Below are 13917 nucleotides of genomic sequence, written 5' to 3'. Positions count from 1 at the left end.
AAAACAAGGAGTTCAAGCAACTTCCCTCTGAGGAAAGGCTACAACATTTGGGTCTTTAAAAAAGAAGAAGAAGAAAAAGACTTACTATAAGGAGACTAAAAGGTGCATATACATGGGGTGAAGAAAGGATAGGGAAAATCCCCCCCACCTCCCCTCCTCTCTCTCTCTCTCTCTCTCTCTCTCTCTCTCTCTCTCTCTCTCACAATACTAGAACCAGATGCCACACAATGAAGCTGAATACTGGGAGATTCAGGAGAGATAAAAGGAAAGACTTCCTTTACATAGCACAGAGTTAAACTATGGAATATTCTGCCACAACTTGGATGGCTCTACAAGACAAATTAATGGCGGCTTAGGCTATCAAAGGCCATTAACCATGATGGCTATGCCCTGCCTCCACCACCAGAGGCAGTAATGCTTCTGAATGCCTGTTGCTGGGGAAAACCAGGAGGAACATGCTGCTCTCCTCAGGCCTGGCTTGCAGATCTCCCTTAAGCATCTTGTTGGCCATTGGGAGAGCAAGATGCTGAACAAGATAGGCCTCCAGCAGGGCTCTTTTCATATTCTTATGATAATAGCCACTGCCAGGAAAGAATAGACAAGATTGTGCAGGATAGACCAGCGATCCAGCTCAAATTCACAGCTTCAGTTGGGGAAAGGGGTCGGGCTGGGAGAGAGGGACTACCAACTAGATTAAAAGATTCTGCAATAAATGAAAACAAAAACTCCTGTTGTCTGGAGCCACCATGGAAGATGTTACATTCTCCACCCCCTCCTTTATCCAGCAGATGAAAGCAACCCGCCCCCACCCCAAGACTTAAAACAAAGCTAGAGGGAGCCACAGATGTGCTCGGAATAAGTGCATCTGCCACTGAACAAAGACAGATGCATAAATTAAGCACTCTGTGCCCAAGGAACCAGAACAGATTGCCTCCGATTACAGCAGGCTCTGTGTTTGGAGACTTGCAGGGTTATTCCTATGCTATTGCTGCTCTCCTCTTCTCGTTTCACCCTGCGGGAGCTGCATGACTGCACATGCCAATGAATTGGTTCTGCCTACCATTGGCTTTGGCTCCATCTACTGCTGGTCTCCCTGCTTACCACTCTGCCAGTATGTCTGGGCACCAGTTCTCCCTGACCTCCACTTACATACCCTCCAACATTCATCAGATGGAAAAGGGACATTTCTCATTTCCTCCCCCCCACTGACCCTCCTTGAGCCCCCATTTTTCTCCCCCACCCTGCACAGCATTTCCTATCAGAAGAAGGGCGAGTGCCGCCATTGCTACACCAGCAGACATGCCCACCATCCTGAGAAAACCCCTTAATCCTGATTTTATTTTATTTTATTTTATGGCATTGTATTTTATTCTTTGGTAGATTTACAAAAAGAGAAACACACACCAATGCAGTGGAACTGCGAGTTGCGGACATAATCCGTCCCAGAGGCGTTCGCATCCAGAAGTGCCGCGTCAGTGCAATGTAGCGCTTCTGCGCATGTGCGAGCGGTGAAACCTGGAAGTAACCGTTTCGGTACTTCCGGGTTGCCGCGGGACGCAACTTGAAAAGACGTAACCTGAAGCGGATGCAACATGAGGTATGACTGTAAATAAATTTTAGAAATGGGCAAGATTAGACACAGACGCATAAAACCTTTTTAAAAAAATAAAAATAAAAAACAAGACTTCTTGCGCTCTGCTCCGTTCCCCTTTTCATCCCGCCCAGAGTGGCCTTGCAGGGCTGGGCCTCAGCGATTGCAGTCTCTCCACCTCCTCTCCCACTCTTCAGCACTGCTACAACCTGCCCAAGAGAGGAGGCTGGCAGGCAGAGGCAACGGGATGCTCTCTCGCAGCTGTGGCTGCCGCTGCGGCTCAGGAGATGTGCTGGCTCATGTCCTCCTCCAGGTTCAGTGCTGGCAGGGGAAATTGGGACATTCTGGGATCAAATCGGAAGTCGCAATGGCTTTTGCAATTCTGGGACTGTCCATGGAAAATATGGGCACTTGGAGGGTTATGCACTTAGCGTTGGGGTTGCAGAAACCCCCACTGGTTAAACTTAGTGGGGATTTTAGACTGTAGGCTCCTTGGGGACTGAGGATTGTCAGTTTTACTTATGGTACAAAGTGCCGTGTATAGTGTGTATTACCAGCACTGTAAATAAGACCAGTGGACTGGAAGGAGGTAGGGGTATCTGCTCACTGAGTACCAGACACATTTAAAAATTATGAGGGAGGGAGGGGGGGATGTGTGAAGGAAAAGGTGACTCATGTTTGATCTGTCAAATCCTCTCAGCAGTCCTTCAGCTCAAGATATCTTGCAGGCAGTTTTTGTGCAGACAACTGTCAGGGAGTAATTGAACCATCCTTTAATCCAACAATAGTTTTTTGGTAATGCATAGTGTGTTAATTCCACACCCACCAGTGTTTGCACAACAGACACCCCCCAGTTGAGATTTAGCTGGCCTGCAACCAAAGATTCTGTTCTTTTTAAACAATCCATATGTAAAAGTTGCCCTCCAGCTCCTGCCCATTTGTACCTCTCCCTCCTGCCAATTCTCCCTTTCTCTCTCCCTGCTTTCCTTTTCTTTCTTACATTCCTCTGAGCCACTCCCTCTTCCAACTCCGGGGAAGGTCTATAGCTCAGTGGCAAAGCAAGTGCTATGCATGCAGGAGGCCCCTGGTTTTGGAGACAAAATACTGTATCCCCGAAGACCAGTTGCTGGAAAATGTAACAGAGTGCTGCTGTTGCAGTCAGGTCATAGTATAATAGAATAGCAGAGTTAAAAAACATCCCATGAAGGACATTCCACCACCCAGGGGTGAAACTAGGCTTTCTTTCACCCAGGTCAAAGACTCAGTTCAGCACCCCCACATGCGAGTTTGCACACATGCATGCATGCATACACCCCTCAACACATTTGTTGAGCATAAGATGTTCCCATACAGGGTATTTCTTACTGGATCTATTATAGGGGAGCAGCCTCCAGAGCACTTAATGTTCCATCAATGACCTGTTGCAGAATAAACTCACTAAAAACATCTCCAGTCTGGAGGGGTCCAGAGTGGGGTAGGAATCTTGCCACCATTTCCTTTGTATGTCAGAGAGAGAAAGAATCTACACTTTTGAAACATAGGAAGCTCCCAATACCTGGCTAGATTATTTGTACTTTCTGCCCATTACTGCCTACAATTATTGGTCTTTTACATCACCTGCTACCAAATCAATTTTTTAAAAAAACAAAAAAACAAAACAACCCCCCCCCCAGAGATCCTGGCATTTGGACACAGCACCTTCTGCATGCAAAGCGTTATCCTAGCAAGTTGGAGCCCCTTCTCCATCAAGCTATCATTCCCTTCTTTAATATTTACCTATATTAGGGGTTTCTACATTTTTCTACTGCAAAGAAGCCAATTTTGTGGCAAACATGCACTTTTGGCCCCCAAGCCATGGAGAAGCAGCGTCCCTTCCTCCTCCCACGCCACCACCCATCACTCCACGATGCTAAAGTTGGCCTTTCCCAGGCTAGATATAGCAGCTCCCCAGGAATGGAGACCGAATTGGGGATCTGAACTGAATGGACAGATATGCACATCCAGTTATGATAACCCAGGCGGGGTGCTGGAGTCCATTTCATATTGCTTCATGGACAGCCCACGAAAGTCTCAAGAGGCCGCCTGCAGCAAAATACACATGAGTCTAGCTATCATCTCCAAGGAAATTAGCTTTGACACCCCCAAACCTTAATTGAATTCCAGCACCTATCAATCTACAACATTATCATGGGAAGCAGCCTGATATTTTGCAAATTCTTCCTCTGCCTCACCTTCCTCTCTTTCCTTCTGTTGATTTCCTGGTGCTGAATTTTAAAGTGTAAGCACTTTGAAGCAGGGGCTTGATTCCTGTACCCGGGGAAAACACCATATGTGATAATGGGGTGGATAACCAAGTTCTTGCCCCAAGGCCACATTCAGCCTTGACACCAAACCATTGTATTGTTGCTCACACCTCAGTCTCCAGGCAGCAAGAGATTTCAGGGGTTCCTGTCCTTTCCTCAGGGTTCCATTTCCTTGGAATGAAAAGTCAATGGAGACTGTAGTGCAGGGGTAGGCAACCTAAGGCCCATGGGCCAGATGCGGCCCAATCGCCTTCTCAATCCGGCCCACAGACGGTCCAGGAATCAGCATGTTATTACATGAGTAGAACGTGTGCTTTTATTTAAAATGCATCTCTGGGTTATTTGTGGGATAGGAATTCGTTCATTCCCCTCCCCCCCAAAAAAAATATAGTCCGCCCCACCACGTGGTCTGAGGGATGGTGGACCAGCCCATGGCTGTAAAAGGTTGCTGACCCCTGCTATAGTGTCTTTCATTTACATGTATATACAACCTGACCATAGGCTGGAGGGGATCTCAGCATCAACACCCCAACAGATCTTGTTTCCCCATTAGGGTTACAGGGAAACCCCAAGCTCTTTGGACCAGCACAGAGCAAGACAAGCCTCAGTCTCTCCAGCTTTCAGCACCGGCCAAAACTCACATACAAATCTCTGGCCATTGTATTGCTGCTACCTCCAACTAGGTGGGGGAGGGGTTACTCCCATTTGTCTCTATGGCAACCTCTTTGGACTAGTAAATGGCAGCACTTAACAGGCCAGCTGAGACCATAACCTTAACAAAAGTTAACCAGGTTTCCTCTTGTAGATTGTAACCTCACAGTCACATGATCACATGTTGGAAGTCACTCATGGGCATCATCCAGACTGACACCACCCCCAAGTATGTTAAGAAAATTAAGAGGGAAAGGCAGCCCTAAAAGACACCTCCACCTCACACAGTGTTGCGTGAATTAGTCACAGTAATCATCAAAACGATTTGGATCCCATCTTTCGTTGGTGTCATAGTTTTGGAACCTTTCTTTAGTGCCAAAAGGATTTGCATATATTCAACACTGAAACTTGAATTAATTAATGCTGAGAACTGCTGCAACTCTTTCAGTTGGATGTTTTTCAGTTTGCTTCGCTGGCACTTTAATTAACGGCAGGGCTCAGCTTTAGTTCATTAAAAGTTGCACATTATTTCCAGTAGAATCCTGACTACTTACTGTAAGATGTGAAATGGGAAAGTGTGTACAAAGCCAAACTGCCTCCCCAAAGGGTGCAGACACCTGAAACCCAACATTCATTCCAAACACCAGGAGCCTGGATCCATTTCTGTGGATCCTCTGACGTGTATCCCACAACACAATCTTAGTGATCTGTCTACATCCCATTAAGGAACTGGCCATCTGTGTCAACCATGATGCCACAACACAATCTTAGTGATCTGTCTACATCCCATTAAGGAACTGGCCATCTGTGTCAACCATGATGGGTCTCTTACCTTCCTGAGGAGCAAGCAATTTCCCTCCTCTGCTGGTGCCAAAGACAATGCCAAACAAGCACAAGATGGAAAAAGGGGTTCCCCACATGGTGGGTCTTTGGTAGCCCAGGCAGGCACTGCTGGGAATGCTGCACCTAGAAGAGAGAGGGAGCAGGTGTCAGCAAGGCCCCTTGAGAAAAGAGAAGGGTCAACATGTCTTTGCCATTTCATTGGAACAAAAAAAGACCCACCTTCTATCCTAGCAGCTAATTATCCTTGCTCCTCCCCTTCCCAACCCAGTGGGGAAATTAGCTACTAAAGGGGAGATAAGATAAGTAGCCTGTGATTCCCTCCAGCTTTCTCTGTCTGCTTCAGGAAGAGCATCAGAATTCAACACTCAGAGCCTGGCTATTTAACACTACTTTTCAAGTGATGACTGTACCACATAGTCAGGGTCTAAGTCAGGGTAGCCAACATAATGCCCTCCAGATGTTCTTGGACTCCAACTCCCAGCAGTCCCAATTGGAGGGCACCAAGTTGGCTACTTCTTACCCTCAGTGGTGCTAAATTAGGGGTGCACGATTGCTCTGTACAACCTCAAAGTATCCTTTCAAAGCCCTTTAAGGTGGTTGCAGAATTTCAGTACTGTTTTGCCCAAATTTGCATCAAAATGTCATTTTCAGCAAAATCCACTGGCTACAGCGATAAGCCTGTGGTGGTTGTGTGGCGCAGTGTGTGTGTGTGTGTGTAATGAGTAGAGCCCAGATTAGCTGTTACATCTGGAAAGCTGCTTTCAGGGAATCGTGGTTCAGCGTTGCACAGCTTCTGTGGACTCCTTGATGTGAAGCAATTATGGGATCCTTCTGGTGCTAAGGGATGAGCTGACAGGATATTTTGTAGAATTGTTTGTAGTTCAAATTAGTGTCTCCTCTTTTCTTCTTCTTTTATTTTCTCTCAGTGGAAGCCCTGCTTACAACCCCAGCCTCTGGAATGACGAGTCTTCTGGAAGAAGGTCCATTATGACAGGGGAGAGCCGAGTAAGGGAAGACCAAGTGTCCCCTGACTCATTTTTGACCGACCCTCCCCAGGCCCAATTTTGCTCCTGGCCTGTACCTTGGATGAAATTTCACACACAAGAAGAAACTGGTGTGTGCAGAGGGGTGTTATTTGTTCCAATAGGGGTGAGATGTGTGCCAGTATCCAGAAAACATGATAGAAATATTTGGGGGTGGGGTGGGGGTGGTTAGCAAGGCCGCCACTGAACTTTGGAGGATTGATTTTGCCAGCTCATGAAAGAACTTGCTGTAAACTCTGTTATTATTCCAGTAACTAGTCGTGGCACATGAGGAATGGTGTTTGGAGAGGCAGGGGGGCCCTGTTTGCAACAGTGTTCCTACTTGCTGAGCTGGGGTGGAGTGAGGCTGGGGGAGCACCAGTTTTGTAGCAACCAAAAGCTATCCTGACCCCTGCTGCTGTCCCCTTCTGGGCAGGCTCATCTCACTACTACTAAGATTAACTTCCTCACTGAAACCTGATAAATTTCCATATGCCTAACTTTGGTTGGCTTGTCCCCTGTGGGTTGTATCCAACGTTAGTCCTATGCAGAGTAGACCCACTGGTGGCAATTTCAATGGGTCCACTCTGAGTACCAACTTAGTTGGATACAACCATGTGTCTTTAATACAAAATGTTAATTTACAATGTCTCGCTATCCAGAAATCATTGGTTGTTTAGCCTCTGAATGGTTCTATACATGCAGCGGAATGATGCTGTGAAATAGACTATGTCAATTCAATTCAATCAATCAATCAATTATTTCATTTGTATGCCACCTTTCAAAGGTTCACCATGATCAAGGCAGCATGCAGTGTATTAAGAATTACATAAGTACAAACATAACAAAAGTAGGCATAAGCAATAAACAAAACATCAAAAAGCACACAACCAAGTTGAACAATTTCCACATAAATTGTAAGATACGAAATAAAGATACAAAAAAAAATTAACAGTGACAACAGCAACAAACACTCCCTCACTAAAAACCCCTAAGCAATACCCCAGCCCAAGATTATGTTCAGCAGCCTCAGTTTTTGTAGCTGGAGTCAGTCAGGGCCTTCCCTTCCCAGCCCAGGTGGGAAAACGTCTGCAAGGCAGGGAGCAGGTCTTTCAGAATCACAGCCAAGTTTCCAGTCTGCGGATGGGGGGGGGGCATCAATTTTGGACCCTTCCTCTATGTTTTCCTCAGTAGGGGGAGCACAGGGGGGAAAGGAGTAGGTTCCAAGTTCACAAGAAGAGCCAAAAGAATCCAAAGGCATCCAACATCCTATTCGCACAGTGGCCAACCAGTAACTAGCCACCTACAACTGCACCATTATGTGTTTGCTGCTCCTCCTCCTTCTTCTCCTTCTCCTTCTCCTTCTACTTCTCCTCCTCCTCCTCCTCCTCCTCCTCCTCCTCCTCATTTCCTATAACCAAACTCTTCCCTGCCCATCTTAGGCTGGACCAACTATTGCAGATAGGAATTTACACACACTTATCCCTGAATGCTTTTGTAAGTCTTATCAAAAGTCTTCAGACTTCCTTTGAAATCCCTCACATCTCCCTTCCATCTCCAGATTCTGCTCAGTTTTTCCGTTTGCCAAACCACAGTCTCAGTTATGGTATTTATTGGATACCCTTTGTAAAATGGTTTGAGCCTCCTCAGATTTCTCCTGGGTTTAGTCTGAAGAGAACAGTGTTGACTCCAGGTTTTGGAGGGGGAAGGGCTCTCTGTGCTCCCCCCCCCCCCAGTGATCCCACCTCCTCACCACACCAGGTCTAGGGAGCTCTTGTCAGTGGGCCCATTCCTGGGGTGCAGTCCCTTGGCTTAAATTTTGTCCAGGTGAAATTCCGTCACGCAAATTCTCTTTGGACTCCATCTTTACTTCCAGGGGGGAATGGCTGGACTCCCTTGGAAGCTTGCTTTTCCTTCCCAGAGAAACAGAGGTTTAACCTTCTGCAAATTGTGTTTTACGAGGACTTGGGAGCGCCTGTAGCAAAATAGCCCAGGGATTGTGCACACATTCCTAACCTGCAGGAACTTCAAGGGAAACAAGCCATTCTGAATAACACCGGCAAATTGGAGATTTATGAAGGGCCTGCCCAGGAGTGAACTGTTGAGATGTTTTATTTATATTTATTTATTGAAAACATTTATTTACTGCCCTACATAAAACTCACTTTATGAGTCCCCTAACACAAATGCAAATAAAAAAAGAGTAAAGCTGTTTGGTTAAAACTACTGATGAAGCCAGTGTCACTAAGGCTGAGGGAGGCCACACGCAAACTGTGAAGCTAAGTCACATGAACCATGGTGCAATCGGATAGGAACAATGTCCTGCAAGTGGTGGATGTGTTCAGTGGTGCAGGGATTTTGGTCTAGGGTAGTCCAAGTAATTACTACTGTTAATCAAATTGTGTTTCTAGATCCAGGACTGGTTCTCCTATCATTTTTTCCCCAATGAATGGCTTGATATGCCTGATCATTTATCTCTTAGCGACAGCTAGAATGGAAATTGCCCATCAATGGAAACAACTCAACATGCTTCACAATTTAAGGATGGTGGACCAGAAAAAATTGCCCAATGGCAATGATGTTTTGAGGGCTGAAAGTAAATGTGATAAATTAATCTGCAGGCAGTTGGAATCCCCATTTGTGTCACATAGTCAGGCAGGGAGACCTTATAATACCACCAACTACTAAAAAACAAACAAACAAACCCCTTTCGGCTGAACCTATTACCTAGACACCTTCTTGATTAAATTGTTCCTACAGATTCTCAAGCTGCTCTTTATCTCTGGATGCGACCATCTGAGTGTGATGCCTGACACTTCTTTGATGTGCACTGTTATGTCATGTCCTGTTTGTGTTGTTATTGTATCCTACCATATGCACTGTGCAACACCTTTTAAAAAGAAAGAATATTTAAAACAAAACACAGAACCTGCTTGTAGTTAAAAACAATAAGTAAGAGTTCAATCCACAGAAGAGACACTTCAGCAATTTAAAAGGCCCGGGAAACCAAAAGTGTGCTCTGCCTGATGTCAGAAGGAAAACCACACAGATGCCAAGTCAGCACCCTAGAGATCAGTCAATGATCCATTGTCAGGGTGCTACAGGCATAGATGCCGCCTTCCTCGTTTGCCACCTGCTTCATCTCACACCTGACCAAGGTAGCACTTGACGAAAAGACTTAGTGTGTGGCCTAACAGGGCACAGGTAGATCAACACGGGAGAAAGCATTCTGTCAGGCCCCCTGAGCTCTAAGCCCTTTAAGGCTTTGAAAGCAATTACCAGCACTTTGAATGGGACTCAGAAGCGGAGGCCAGCAAAGCTCTTTTAAAACGCGTGGGTTATAGCCCAAATCAATTGCCCCAGCAGTTAAAAGATTTTTGAAATCTCTCCAAGGCAGAGGCTTCCACCTCCTCTGCCAGCGCTTTCCCACTTAGTGCTGCCCAGGCTCCCCTGTGAGTAGGGAGGTGGGGTGCCCCACCAGCTGGCACACTCATCGCCATCCCTTCCTACCTTGGCTACCTGTGCAGTGACTCACTGTTCCCTTCTAGTTTTAAAGCTAACTGTGATGTTAGAAGGATATCCGCACCAGTCTTTCCATGAACCATAGCTGATGCCAAGCCACATTTTGCAACTGTGATTAAAAGAACCAGCTTTACATGCTTGGGTTTGGGCTAATTATTGGGTAACTAAAACACCAGTGCAGACAGAACGCTAGCCACAGTTAGCTCCAAAACTGAAAGGGAGGGGGGGGTGGAAATAGGACACTGCAAAGCATTCCCAAACAGCAGTCCATGGTAAGCTCTGCACTGTCCCTACACATTTAGGAGAACTTCAAGCATGGCAAGCCATATTCAGATGCACATTTATGTGCTGCATAAATGAAACACAGGAAGTTATGCAGGTATCTTGGCCCCTTCATAGTATACATTGCTTTAAATAATTTGGGAGACCTGACTACCTATGCAGTCATGAAGCTTAATCTCTGCAGAGGTGTTTGCACTGGATGGCATGAGAAACTAAGGAGGGGCAAAAGGAGGGGCAAATCCCCCTATTTACACTTTGTGCCAATTTCACCGGTGTTCATTAATAAGTCTATCCTGTTCTGTTTCCTCATTAATCTGTTTTTCTATAAAAAAAAATCTCTACAGAAACTGGTATTTAAGCAAGTTTTTAAATGCATATTTATGTATTCCTATATGTAATTTGTTCTAAAATATGCACATTTGTATGCAATTTGGTGCTTTTCGAGCCAAGATCACAAAAATCCTGAGAATTCTGAAATCGGAAGGATAACTATGTCCCAAGCCATGTTTGGAAGGGGTGGGTTAGGTCAATTTGCAGGGCATTCATCTAGATGACCCTTTGGGTCCCTTCTGATCCACCATTCAATTGTTCTATGAATTTGCTTAAATACCTGGCCTGAACAAAATTCTCCTCCACCCTATGCCAGGCCATATCCTACAGTGAGCAGCTCACCAAACTGGCATAATAATAATAATAATAATAATAATAATCCTGGTTCATTTTAGCTGATCTGCCTTGAAGCAGGGGGTGGGAATCTCCAAAGTGATTAAGTTTTTAAATGGAGGGAAAAACTTGCAACGCACCATCTGGTGATCTGCATTTATGATCCTCCTTTGATCCCAGGTTGATTGATGTGTCAAATGAAAGGGGGAGGGAGGGAATCCACACTCCTGTGTAAATTCTGCAAGTTAGATAAATAATAAAAAGGGGGCCTCACATAGCCCACATTACAATTTCCTCGCAGGTGTGTATACAGAAAGCTTGTGCTAAATTCCCTTCCAACAATTACTCCTTTTCTTCACCTCCTGTTAAAGGTGCCCTGTTTCCAGAAGGATACAGTCAGGCTTTTTGTTTGAAAGGAAGCTTCTCCTAAGAGGCAAGGATTCCTCTCTTTGCCTCCCTTTTAAAAAAAAGGATTTATTGCACATAAAGCACATCTGGAGGTGTTTATGGAAAGGTACATGATGCATTACAAAGCCTCTGTCTTTGCTCCTCCACATCTCCCAAAGCTTACACTATACAGACCCACACCCAACAACACAGAGCCCTAAAGCTAAGCAAATTTAAGATAACTCTGAGAGTTGCTTTCTAGCCGGGTTCTGGAAGGATTTCATCCAGGAGTCAACCATGGTGATAAAGCATGAGATCCACGGTGGTATGGCAAGCTTGCAGCAGCTTAGCTAATCACCTCCTTCGGCTTATAGGTGGCCTGAAAATCGTACCTGAAAAGCTGCCTTCCAGCCAACACCCCCTCCTCCTCCCCCCCCCCCCCCGCTTTGCTTCAAACAGCATCCTTGCTTCAGCAAGCAAAGTCACCCAGGAGCAAATCAAAAAGTTCTCGCAGCCCTGCAAACAGATGTTCGAGAGAAAGAGAGAGTGTTCTGAATCAAACTGGGAGGGATTAGTTCTCTTACCTGTCGGAGGTGCTACACACAGCTGGCCATATTCCTAAGCAGTGGGGGAAGAGGAGCGTTGGAGAGCAATCGAGTCCCCAGCAAGCAAGCAAACTAGCAGGGAGCTTGCAGCCCACGTCACCATCAGATCTGGCAAGCCTCCTCTCCAACTTTTCAGTTGTTTGCAACTCTTCCCCCCCCCCTTTTATTTTTGGCTGGTGTGCAAGACAGAAAGAGCGGAGAATCGGTGGAGTAGAGGCTCTGAGGAGAGCAGATCCCAGCCTCTGCTGCAGAGCAAGCTCGATGGGGTCCTTACAGAGTTTTTGACAGCTCAGAACCCAGATAGCTCTTCTTTTAGACTCTCCCTCCTGAGTTGGAAAATTGAAGGTTCTCCCCCCGCCGCCCTGCCCCCCCCCCCACAACTGCCTTAAGCGCCTGAGGCTGCCTCTGTGACGAAATGCTCGTGCTCTGCCAGGCCCCTGCGCTGGAAGCAAAGAGCTATTAAACGTGCCGGAATGCCAAGAGAGCTTAATCAAGCCCAGCTGGGACAGGAACAAAGGCCTACAGGCAACGAAAGCCACAGCCACCTCATCCGCTACTCTGCTGTCTGTATAGTGCGCTCTCTCTCTCTCTCTCTCTCTCTCTCTCTCTCTCTCTCTCTCTGCCTTCCTAATGTTTGACACTTCTTAATGAGATTGTTCAGGGCCAAGGAGTTGCTGCAGGTGGAAGCCAAGCTGACAACCCGTTCGGATGCCATTGTCATGGGAACACGGGAAGCTGCCTGAGGCTGAGGCCTTATCCACATTGTATTTTTCAAACAGTATCATACCACTTTAAACAGCCATGGCTTTCCCCAAATAATTCTGGGGACCATAAGAATATAAGAGAACCTGCTGGCCAATGGCCCATCTAGCCCAGCATCCCGTTCTCAGAGTGGCCAGCCTGATGCTTATAGGAAACTAGCAAGCATGATCTGACCACAAGAGCCTTCTGCCTACTAGCTGTTGTTTCCAGCAAGTGGTATTCAGAAGCATTGCCGCCTCTGACCAAGGAGTCAAAGCATAGCCACTGTACATTTTTGCAAACAATTTCCTATAATACAATCATAGCTGTCAACTTTCCCCTTTTCTTGCGAGGAATCCTATTCGGAATAAGGGAATTTCCCTTAAAAAAAGGAAATACAATGCACTGTTGTATCTTATTTTCAGTAATGTGTGCATTCCCCCCCTCACACACTTTGCCCTAATACATACATTTTTAAATATGTTGTTTTGTTGGAGAACTGCATCGCAAAGTTCAGAGATGTGCGAATTCCAAGGGCTAGCTTGTGTTTTGGTTTGTGTATTGGTTCAATAAGTGCAAATTAGGTAGTTTCTCATTAACATGCAAACATAATTGAATTTCCTCACTGCCCCTGTTTTAAGCTGCCCATAAACTACTGGAGGACAATTCTGCTTTTGAAATATATGTTCTTTTCGCTAATCAACTTCTTGGCTTTAAACTCAACAGTGAACAAGTTATTGCAGGGTAAACCAGCCTGTCACTCTCTGTATATTTTTGGACCACAACTCCCATCAGACCACCAACTCACATGTTTTTGACTACAGCTCCCATCAACATATTGTGAGCTGTAGTCAAAAACATCTGGAGAGCGCCAAGTTGGCAAAGCCTGGCATACATCAATGGGGTGCAGTGGGGAAGGAGGATCAAACTGTGGTCCTTAGCATGGGATCCTCCATTGGGGCCCTTTCAGTGGTTCCCCACACCCAGGATGTCTGGTTTGCCTCTACCAGGAACCAAACCTTTAGTGTTGCAGGCCCTGACCTGTGGAACTCCCTGCCAGTAGAGGTTTGGCAGGAACTGCCCCTGACTTTTTCCATATGTCTTTTGAATGCTGCACAGTTTATGCAGGTCTTCACAATATGAAATCCTCTTTTTAACCCATCAGTATCTACTGAAGTTTTAAATGAGGATGTTTTACTGATGTTATCATAGAACTGTAGAGTTGGAAGATATAGCGAGGGTCATCTAGTCCAATCCCCTGCAATGCAGGAATTTCTTGCCCAACACAGAGCTCAAACCCACAACGC

At 45.9% G+C, this 13917-nt stretch overlaps 1 protein-coding gene across 1 annotated transcript in view; it reads right to left on the bottom strand.

Moving 5' to 3' along the window:
* The window catches only part of COL16A1 (collagen type XVI alpha 1 chain), a 123686-nt gene extending 111473 nt beyond the window's left edge, over window positions 1-12213 (bottom strand). Inside the window, exons 1-2 of the mRNA XM_033157651.1 lie at window positions 11849-12213; window positions 5378-5511 (exon numbers count right to left, since the gene is read on the bottom strand). Of these exons, the coding sequence (XP_033013542.1) occupies window positions 5378-5465 (88 nt within the window). The 5' untranslated portion in view covers window positions 5466-5511; window positions 11849-12213. The remainder of the gene's footprint in view (window positions 1-5377; window positions 5512-11848) is intronic.
* Window positions 12214-13917: the final 1704 nt, after the last annotated feature.

The sequence above is a fragment of the Lacerta agilis genome, chromosome 8, assembly GCF_009819535.1.
Source record: "Lacerta agilis isolate rLacAgi1 chromosome 8, rLacAgi1.pri, whole genome shotgun sequence".
NCBI classification, from domain to species: Eukaryota; Metazoa; Chordata; class Lepidosauria; order Squamata; family Lacertidae; genus Lacerta; species Lacerta agilis.
This window is presented reverse-complemented; position numbering and strand designations above follow the sequence as displayed.